Source organism: Typopeltis vanoorti, chromosome 22 (genome assembly GCF_054136105.1).
Source record: "Typopeltis vanoorti isolate ZY-2024b chromosome 22, IOZ_Tvanoo_1.0, whole genome shotgun sequence".
Classification (NCBI taxonomy): Eukaryota; Metazoa; Arthropoda; class Arachnida; order Uropygi; family Thelyphonidae; genus Typopeltis; species Typopeltis vanoorti.
The window spans coordinates 99192317-99203570 of record NC_143570.1 but is presented as its reverse complement, the minus strand read 5'-3'; the positions used below and the strand labels follow the sequence as shown (position 1 = coordinate 99203570).

The following is an 11254-nucleotide window of genomic DNA, read 5'->3' as shown; positions in this document are numbered from 1 at the left end:
TTTTTCAAATTTTGGAGCAGGCAAAATAGTGCCCGTCCAGGGGAGAATATATACCTTAATGATGGTCCTGTTCACATGAGGGGAAAAAAAAAAAATTCTAAAATTTCAGTTCTTGCAACTTTAAATGATTTCATTCTTTTACACTTGATCTTTCACTTTCATCAGATAAATCCACATACTGATTAAAGCTTTTACAAAAAACTTCTTTTTCTTAAATATTCATTTGGTTAGAAATTATTTTTGCGACAGATTTAATTGTTAAAAGCTCAAGTTGTATGCAAGCTCTTCTCCCCATTCTGTTCATAAATCAAAAAACATGAAATAACTGAAAAAACAGTAAATGAATTGCAGATGTTTGTCAGATTTAGAACAAGAGAAGAAAAAATAAATAAAATAATAAATATTCAATTTCATGCAAGATCAAATTTCAATATCAGAAATCTAAAGAAAAACAGCGGTATAATTTTTTTTTTCTATTAAGTATATGAAACCTGACACTATTTGAAAAACAGTATTAGTTTCCAAAAAACAGATATTTTGTTCATAGCATCCGTGCAGATTTAAGAATTCAAAATTGTAATTCTGTCACATGTTCACACTCCTCACTGAAAGCATTTCAGCGTCCTGTAACGAATACTAAATGCTTATTTTATTTACTGTACAAATTATTTTTCAATACCTTAATAATGTAACTATGCATGTGTATTATGATCAAGAAATGCTTTTTTTAAAAATAAATAAATTCTGAATAGGCTCAGACTCAAGTTCAAAAATTCTTAGAAAGTAATCATATCGACAAAAAAGAAAAATGATTCTTTACTCTTTGGCAATTTTTCTCCAATAAATCTAGTATCATCATTGCATTGGAGTAGATTATCACTACACAATAAAAAATCTAGAGCATATGAGAATGAAACAATTTACGGGCATACAATAGTATGCTAATAACCCAAATGGCTGTAACAGAACATGTGAAATGCTCCAAGTAGATAAGTGCAACTTTCTTTTTCTTTTATGGTAAAGAAAATATTGACGTCTCAAATACAAGAACTGACACAAACTTTTATTTTTCAAGAAATTTTGTATAAAAATAACTTTGCGGAACTTTACAAAGTGTACACAAAAGTGCCCATATGAATGTGGGCTGTATGAAACACAAGATGTTCAAGAATGTTATGCTATAATAATAATGAACAATGACAAATGCAGGAACTGAACTGGTCAAAAAATATTTACAATATGTACAACCAAAGTCAGAATAAATAAACATAACTGTCCACTCAATGTTGTGAAGTGACTGCACATGCTTTTTTTGCTTTACTTTAAGCAGAGATACAAAACAGGGGCTGTCATAAGATGGCACACATCATTCATACTGTCCATTCACAGCCTGAGTCAAAACTTTGGTTTCAATAACACTTCACATAATGGCACAACAAACTTGCTTGGGCTTCTTTCAAACTGTTCCAATTGTTCCTGAACATATTTGGCTTTAAATAATTTACACTGCTGAAGGTAAATATACAAAGTTATTGCACGCACACTCGCACACAGATACTCACTCTCACACATACACACAACAGCGGGCACCTGTTCAGCCCAGGAACCAACTTTGAGATGGACTACATAATTCAGACATCAACAACTGTCATCACTACTAGTTGATGCCTGATCCATTGACTGTTGACCAACTGAAGTACGACGAAGCGGAAGACAACCCAAAGTTGTCATTGGATCATCTAACTTTGCAGTCATCCAAGGATGATTAAGAATATCTTCTAGGGCTGGTCGGTCTGCAGGTCGGTAAGAGAGGCACTTCCGTATAAGATCTTGACATTCTAAGCAGAAAAGAAAAGCAAAACAAAAATAAGTTGCATGATACATGGTAAAAAGATTTGCTTACATTCTGCCAATTTACTACCAACAACACAATTTTAAGATTAAGTTACTATTAAAGTGCATCTTTTTATAAATTATGTACGAGTATAGTGGCAATGAATTTGATTTTAGAGATAACCTGGCAAATTAAGGCTGCCAGATAATGAGAAAAAGCAGGCAGCTCAAAGTTGGAATATTTTATTAACTTGGGAATGCAATACATTAAATTTATTCAAGCTGTCAAGTCAGCTATTCAACATTTCAAGTTGAGTTGAATATCCAACGTTAAGCAGAAAATATTAAGAAGAAAAGAAAAAAAAATCTATGTAATCTTATGATTGCTTCACAAAATCCTAATCCACTTTACTTATTACTCACTAAACTATCAAATTCATTTTATTAAGAAAGAAGGCTAATATAACCTAATTACAGGAATGGTTATATCTGGGTATCCAATATCTTAATCATTTACTTCAGATTTTCAACTAAACAGGTTGAGAACAATTCAATATGCTTGCCTATTTTGCTATTCTGGATAATCAGCCTGTTCCTCAAATAAAAGGTTGGAAAACAGATATACTATTAATCCAGGAGAGGGGAAAAAAAAAAAAAAAAAAAATGTCATTATTAGAATCAAAGCTATATACCTGCTGAGAGTCTTCGGCGAAAGTGGACTTCTGCTCGCAAAATCTGCTCATCTTCTTCAAATGGAATATCTCCACAAACCATATCATAGAGAAGTATGCCCAAAGACCATACAGTAGCAGTGCGACCATAATAGCGATTATGACGAATCCACTCTGGTGGACTATAAACTCTTGTTCCTATAAACAAAAAAACACTACATATAGCACACTACTTTAGCACTTTATATTTTAACAGCTCAACATTCATTTCATGAAAGAATGAATTAAGTTTCATCCATCTAATAATTAAACAATTAAAAAATGTTTTCACAGAGCACTAAAAGAGCAGTCAATACTCAGAAAGCATTTTGACAGCAGTCTTAATGAAAATATTTAATACTGCAGACCATGAAAATCTTCTGGTTCATTTAGTTCATTCTTTATGAAATCTAGCCAAGTGTATGGCTGAATGCTACACATCACTAAATTGTACATATTGAAAGAACATTTATAAACTGTACAACTTCAGATTAACAGCTAGTATTCATGTTTAAAAAAAGAAAAAATTCAAACCACAATAACCTAGCTTTTTATATTTTTTTTAAATAGTACAAACTAAAAAAAATGAAGTTTCCTCAAATGAAGTTTGAAGTAAAATAAATCTCAAATTTGAGTTTTATCTTATTAAAAGTCATTAAATAATTGAAATGGAAATTATAGCATTAAATATGATTTATACATATTCCTTTTGATGATTCCTTTGCATATTTTGAAAATCTTTCAAGGTTCAAAAGACATTACTTTTAAAACAAGATGCTGGAATAAATTTCCTTTAGGCAACTGGCTGACCTTGTTTTGCCCTAAATGGCCGACCTCTTTTGGTATGTTAATCTAGTTATGGACAGTTAAAGGCCCATTTAAACCAGCATGTGGTCAGGTTAAACAGTCTGGCGACAATGGGCTAATCCTAATGGTACACGACCTATTTACTAAAACTTATGTTGCACAGTATTAAAAATATTTAAAATCGTTAGAAACCAAACCATGGACATAAGGTCTCAGTAAAATACGACTAAAATACAGTACATAAAATAATTGAAAATTTTAAATCGCAAATCAAATGTAAAATTTATCAATTCATCGACCATTACACAGATGGCAGCACTGCCGACAAAGAATTCAACGTACGGCAGCTTTTTTTTAATATCAATTTCTCGTCAGACAAGGGGGAGAAAACCCCCGGGGGGAAAGGAACACGGCTGAGAGCGACAGACTTGGCGCTGTGCCAAGTGCGCCAATCTGTCTGCTAGACATTTTCTCGAGAGCCTTTAATACCCCGATTGCGACTACAGTCACGAAAGATGCGGTTCGCCACTGCAACAAGCCAATATTCAGGCAATCGCTGTTAGATAAATTACGCATTATAATTCAAACATTGAACTGGTCTATGACGTATACATAACTAGTAAACTAACAGCGCCCACGTTGCAAGACTTCCACAGAACGAGTATAACCATGGCATACCAATTAGTATCCAATTAAAGTTCCAGCTACTGAAACAATTGAAAAACTTCTAGCAGTCCGAAAATTTTGGGTGCCTACCCAAACATAACTCGAAATCTCGTTACTTAGCAATTTTCATGATTATTCCGTGACACATTTCAGGAAGTTGGCTCTTCACAAGCGAAGACTATTGTCAATGCTAAGCAATAAAACTACTGAAACAGATATCCGCAATTTACTTCACAGGAAATTTTAAATGCCTATTTATAGAGAAATATAATAGAAAAATAACACCGTCATGTGAAGGGGGGGGGGGAGAGAAAGAAAAGACATACCATCAAAATCTGTGTAGATCGTATCCTTCAAGTAGGCACCCGAACCAAAGTCTATTAGTTTAATTTCACAAGTTTTCAGATCAACCAGAATATTTTCATCCTTAATATCCCTGTGTATAACACCTTCTTTGTGACAAGATACCACTGCTTCAACTATTTGTCGGAAAAACTTTCGCGATAACATTTCCTCGAGAGCTCCTTTTTCAGTGATGAAATCAAACAAGTCTTTAACAGATTCTGGCCTCTCCATGACAATGATGTAGGAATCTCCACGCTCATACCAATCAAGAAGGGTTACAATCCCACGGATATGTCTTACTCGTCGCATCAAACAAATCTCCAAAGGCACACGAACTCCGTTCATCTAGAAATAGAAATAAAATGAATATTCATAATACATTCCTAATAACAAAAATTCATAAATCTCACTGCAGTTGTTAAATTACAAGAATATTAACATGTTAATGATAACTCCGAAGCCAAATTTATTAAAATAAATAAATATAATAAAACGTCTCCTGGAGTCGAGACTCAACTGAGAAATATAGCAATTTCACACCACGGCTTACTGCAAAGTTGTCGAAACTCACGTATTTTTTTTTTCTTTTTTTGGTAAACGTATAGTTGTGGTTGGATGGAATACGGGGCAACTAAACCTACGAAGCCAGCGCGCTGTAATGTATTGAGGCAAGCCCAAAAAAAAAAAAGTTCAAATTTCGCTCAAACTCCAAACAGAATGTGTGAATTCACATTTACAGTTGGTGCAATTCTGAGAATTATGTAACATAGGCAAATCTTATTTGGCCATGTTAAAGATTTCTATTTAATCCTTATTTAAATTAAATTAGCCTAATTTAAATTAACTTGAAATATTGTTTCAGATAATTAATATCTATACATTATAAATGTGCACCTCTGACTGATGACACAAAAAACTTTCCAAGTTCTTTAAGCATTTGTGGACATTATTAAAAAGCTTTTTAAAGTTACATCGCCAAAAAAATTAAAATTCTGATTACAATCGATGCTAGTTAAACATTTTATTTAAATAATTTTTAAATACCTAAGTATGTACATATATAACGAAACCACAGTAAAAATCCATTCTAAACTATTATTGCCAAGCAACATCTTATTAAAATATTCTTAATATATATTAGAAATATATTTACATATTTTTTGAACATTCCAAGTCATGTTAAAAATACGATTACCGCCATCACGATCTTGCACGGAGTTTCATTGGTTGGCATTCTGCCAAGTGAGTTGCAAGGAGCAAGCCGCGTGAACCGACGCTACCAACGGTTAGGGAGGAGAAAAAAAAATATCAAAACAACGCTTAAGCCTAAACGAAGCAGAGGAACAACTCAACTTACCTGTCCCCAATCTGTTACTTTTTCCTTGAGTACATGCTTTACTGCAATCTACGGAATCAAAAGCAAAAATTAGCAACTAAACAAAGGAAGCACATGTTATGAATTACAGAAGTTCATTGTACACTAGTGCAAAATCTGTAATTACTCACCGGTGCATTATCTCTTATCCTGACACCATCGAAAACTGTGCCAAATCCTCCCTTGCCAAGCAATTTTCCAAGTTTATAGTATTTCTCAAATGGTTCCTTTTCCCTAGCTAAAGAAAGTACGACCACATTAAGAAGGTGCATAATACACAGACAATAATACAATATATATCATATCAACAACGTTGTAACATTCATTCAAATACAATACCAAAATGGCTCTGCTTACCTAAACGATCTCTGTCAATTCCAGTTCCACTATTGGATGAAAACATACTACTAAATGCCGGTACTTTACGGGAGAGCATATTCCAGAATTCAAAACACAAATCCAGTCGCAGTGAGATATACGAAGTAGGACTACACCCTCCCGTTACACGCAACACAACAAACACCAAGCTTACAACAACCACCAACGGACTTTACTATGTGATAGTGTTGTGAACGTTCACCGTAAAATAAGGACGTAGCGTCTCTGTATTCCTACGCCAGCTGGCGGGATTTCGCTGCCGCAAGATTATAATAAATAGTTATGAATACAAATAAAGTTTTCGTCTTTTAATCAGACTTAACGGTAGAATGCATTGGATTATAATATATTCTTTTTTTCAAGAATACAATTTAATATATCCGCTGATTTAATGAAAAGCAATAGTACCTCGGAGGTATACAGATGGTGACGCGTTTCTACGTCACGAGTGCGTGGTATGTTAATAAGGAAATTACAGCCCGCCAAAACTAACCAATCACGATAACGCATCTCCACTAGTTTTGGGAAAGCTGCGAGTTGCCTACGTAACAAGAAAGGAAGCAAAGATTCTTCTAATCCTAGAAGTATTCGGCGAAGAAGAATTTGAGAGGAAAAACGTAAAAAGAAAATAAGCGGTAAAAACGAGCTAAAATTTTACATAAAAACTGATTAATTATCCAAGGTTTCAGGATTATGGAGAATTAAAAGGCAGAGCAGTGGCAATAATCCTGTATCTTTCTTAAAATTTCGAAAGAGCATACATGAAAAATCACATAAGTTGTATTTTACATGCAAGTTAGCAAGTGTCTGTTCGCCACGTATGCTGTTAATAAAGGCCACGTTTATAATAAAGATTTCAATAGTATGTGAATACTACTTATTTATAGCGTTTATTTAAACGCTGCTCCAAAACGATTATGAAATTCAACTATCCTATTCTAAGTTATTTGGTTTTCTATTATTTCAATCATTTCTATGAGTTTGACTTTACTATTTTGAAAAAGCTGTTCGACCATTCAGCATGCATTATATCTATGATAGCTTAAAAATATATTTCTCGATAAATTTAGTGATATCGAGAGCTTTCCATATCAATATAACTAAAGACAGGGGGTATAACTGCTTTTTATCAACTTTCCTAATCTTTTAAATAAAAAAATGGCAAACGAAATAATTCAAATTCCAACATGCACCAATTAAGTATTCTTTAGATATATCGACTTGAGAGAATAGTTTAAGCAAGAAGTTTTATCTTTCTATTCCTATTGAGCTTCACCAAACGGACGTAAGCCGAGTTCACGGTAAACAGACGAACAAGTTTCTTACTGAAAAAGGCTAGGAATCTAGGGGTATCTGAGTGGGGGACACAGCACGCGTCTCTCAGGTATTTGCCCTACCTACGAGGGAAACAACCTCCGCTGGTGTATGGTGTTGGTGGCGCCTCCTAACAGAGTTAGTAGTAGGGCAGCGCTGTGGCATTTCTTGAGACAATATTATTTCGAGCAACATTTTTTGATATATGTATTTACTGAATCGTCATGAAACGATATCACAAAGATATAAATTAAGTGCATTTAATGAAAATTCGCTGCTTATAAATATGTTATTTAATGATGAATTAAAGGAATGAGGAAATAGTATAAGTGAAAATGGCTGGTACAGTTGATGTTGTGGCACCGCTGAAAATGATCATTTTAACATGAAAGAGCAATAATGTGTGATTACGTATAATATTCTACAAAACGTCTTTTTCCCCTATTATAAACATCCCACCAAGAACAGTTTTTAAGTATATTTATGAAGTTCATTCTTGAGCATGAAAAATATCAAAGTTATCATCCAGTTATGACATTTCTCTAACTCCAAGCACTCCATTTAAAAATATCGCTGTATTTAATAGTGAAAGCATGGATTAGCTACCACTGATTTTTTTTTTTGTCCTAAATAGATATATGTCTTGTTCTGCAACACTGTAATTTATTTTCTCAATTCAAGATTAAGGACAGTTACTTTCTTTTGCTATGTTAGGTGACTCATATTCGAGAACTTTTTTTTTTTTAAGATTAGAATTTTATATTCCAGAATATCAAAGAATGGTATTTATTTCTGCAGGCCTAGTTAGCAAGTAGTTAACATACGCGTTCACGAACCAGCAGGCTGTTGTGACAGCCCTTAAGTGGGAGTGTGAAACCACTGCACCGCTCACCGGAGGCCTGAAGTGGCTTGAGAAAGTTCCATGCTTGGTCTCTAGAACAGAATTCTCCGGATTATGTAAAAAAATGAAAAAAAAAGATAAAATCCTTAGCTTGCCCAAGGTACTTTGTACTTTTACAACCTTTCGTAGGGGGGAGACAAATATCTAAACGTTTCCAACCCGTATATGAGAAAGTGATGATGCCATTTATTTTCTGAAACTCTCTTTTGGGATCAGGTATAACCTTGCGGTGACTTTAAGCGATGAAATTTCGCATTCTTCAAGCTCACACGACACTGCAAAGTTGAGATATCTGGTAAAGAAATGCGATTGCCCATTGTGCGATACCACCATACTGTAGGCCTCGAGAGGCCTAACAACATCCACGGTAATAAATGTAGAACTTCATTGTGAGGGAGGATCCCAATAAACATCGCCTGCCGTTTCCAATGGTTGCTTGAATAAAAGTTTTGCGACTATTATGTGATGAAAATGGGCAGAAAAATATATCACATTATTAAAAAAATGCATTTTGTTCTTAACCATACAAATTGCTCTACAGTATAATATCCAAGATAGGATGAGTTGCCAAGAGTTAAGGATTTTTTTTTTTTTAAAGACCACAAAAAATTAGAAACATTAGTACCGTCGGCGAACTCTAGTTAGATAATCTTACTCTGAAGACAAGACGTGTTTGATGACACTTCTGCGACCGTCATTAAGCTGGAGAGCACGTTACAAATATCCATAATCACAGCGGAATTCACCGCATCGGCGTAAAACGCGAAGACTATCCACGAAGCCGACGCCACGGTGATCAAACGTCCATAATTGTCTCAATTAACAGACTACGGCATTTTCACAGAATGTAAATAATAAACGCCGAATGACATTTATTATTAGCATTTTTTTGTTTATTTTTTTTAGCTGGATTAATAATTAGAATTAAAATTCTAATTACTCATTTTATCAAAAATAATTATTTCTTCTAAAATTATTAGAAAAAAATTAAAGTTGTATTCGACTTTTTCTGTTTCTATACTTTATTCCACTTCACAAAAATTGAATCTGATCACCCATATGGCAGACAGAACAGAACTAAACAGTTCATGACACTTCACAAGCCACATTCGGTTTTCTTAACCAAGTTGTCCCCGTCGAAGTTCTCTCGTTTGTCGCCATACAAATTTGTATTTCTTCTGTTGGATTCTAAATGAAGAGAAATGAAAATTGTTAATACTTCTTTCAGAATCCAACATAATTCTCCATGTCAAAGGCAAGACTTGTAAAGATTATTTATTGTTTGTCTCTTGCTTATAGTGTGTTATTCATATAATTGCCTTGAATTTTGTTTATTATTATTTAATAATATAATCTTAAGTAATGAGGGTCTGTATAAAAATATTATTCTTTTAATTTACTTTATTATATAATAATATTATAAGAAGCTGTACATGTATGTTATAGAATGTGTGTTTATTATGATTGAATGTGATTTATACGAACTATGGATTATTTCTTTATTTGTATTTCTGAAAGAGAATGTATATATGTAAGTTTAATGTATGCTATGTGAACTATGATATTTTTTTTTATTTATCATTACTGAAAGCGAAAGTAATTTTATGTAATTCTTCTGACTGGATTTGATTGGCTGTTGTCAAGGAAACAGAGTTAATTTTAGCGCGTGCGTGGAGCGTGAGCTACGGTATTCGAAGGGAGAAGACGTTGATATAAGCTGAACTAGAGAGAACCAGATTTTGGGCGGGAAAAATGAACGTATTTAATTCGAGAACGAAGGTAAACAGGAGATGAACGGTAAAAAATTAAAACCAGAAGCCCTAGAGATAATAGCCTGGAATGCAAACGGCTTAAGAAATAAGATCCTAGAACTCCAAACTTTTGCCCACAGACATCGGCCAGATCTTCTACTAATAAATGAAACGCATCTAAGACCAGCAGACAATCCCAAAATCTATGGATATCAGTCGTATAGAACTGACAGATCAACCCACAGAGGTGGAGGCACGGCAATTTTCATCAAAAATTTTATCTCTCATCACTCCATAAACATTCCTACTACCTCCAATCTTGAGATCACTGGCATCGAGATTCTCACGAGCTCAGTAGGTAAATTAAAAATTTTTGCAGCATACCATCCACCACAAAAAGCACTACTACCTTCTGATTTGAACGCCATATTTGACACTGGAGAGCCTACCATTGTGGCAGGTGATTTAAATGCCAAGCATTCTACCTGGAATAGCCACTCCACTAACAAAAATGGACAGATACTACAGAACTATGCTGATTTCAACAACCTTCACGTAATAGGCCCTGCTGATCCCACCCATCACAACACCTATGGTAGGGCCGATGTATTGGACATAGCCATACTGCAGCACATCAGACTCCAATACAATTTAATAACAATCAATGATTTATCATCAGATCATAATCCAATACGGTTAAAATTAGGAAATCTTGAAAAATTATCCCCATCCCCTCACTCATTTATTCCTTGGGAAAGGCTCTCCAAGATGCTCCCGAAATATATTGGACCTGTTCCCATCATTAAATCAAAAGAGGAAATTGACATAGCTGTCAAAAATCTAACAGAACAGATTGCAGCAGCCTGTACAGCAGTTACTACCCCTGCAACCACCCACAAGTCCAACCACCTGCCTGAAGATACTATGAATCTGATTAGGGAAAAAAATAAGGCTAGAAAAAGATACCATAACACTAGGGCGCCACAAGATAAACGAATCTTAAATAGGTTAAATTCTGCAGTGAGAGATGCACTCGCAGCTCATAGAACTCAACTCTGGAAAGAAAAACTGACCTCCATCTCCGCTGACAGCCACTCTGTATGGAATCTTATCCGAAAGATCAAGAACAAAAATAAACCTCTTCCCCTCTGCAAACAGATTCAGGTCTCATCCA

At 34.4% G+C, this 11254-nt stretch overlaps 1 protein-coding gene across 1 annotated transcript; it reads right to left on the bottom strand.

Moving 5' to 3' along the window:
• Positions 1-1042: 1042 nt before the first annotated feature.
• On the bottom strand, positions 1043-6284 carry LOC150094587 (serine/threonine-protein kinase pim-1-like). Its single transcript, XM_090411988.1, has 6 exons — positions 6094-6284; positions 5868-5974; positions 5719-5766; positions 4343-4706; positions 2526-2702; positions 1043-1838 (listed from the first exon to the last, which is right to left on the bottom strand). Exons 1-6 carry the CDS (start codon positions 6170-6172, stop codon positions 1639-1641), a joined length of 975 nt encoding a protein of 324 aa, XP_090268114.1. The 5' UTR covers positions 6173-6284; the 3' UTR covers positions 1043-1638.
• Positions 6285-11254: the final 4970 nt, after the last annotated feature.

Bases quoted from the DNA above. Each gene is read 5' to 3' on its own strand.
- LOC150094587 (XM_090411988.1), bottom strand. From the start codon at position 6,172: ATGCTCTCCCGTAAAGTACCGGCATTTAGTAGTATGTTTTCATCCAAT. The intron at 5,975-6,093 runs GTAAGCAGAGCC...TACTTTCTTTAG, and splicing joins AATTGACAGAGATCGTTTAG to CTAGGGAAAAGGAACCATTT. The intron at 5,767-5,867 runs GTGAGTAATTAC...TTGATTCCGTAG, and splicing joins GGATAAGAGATAATGCACCG to ATTGCAGTAAAGCATGTACT.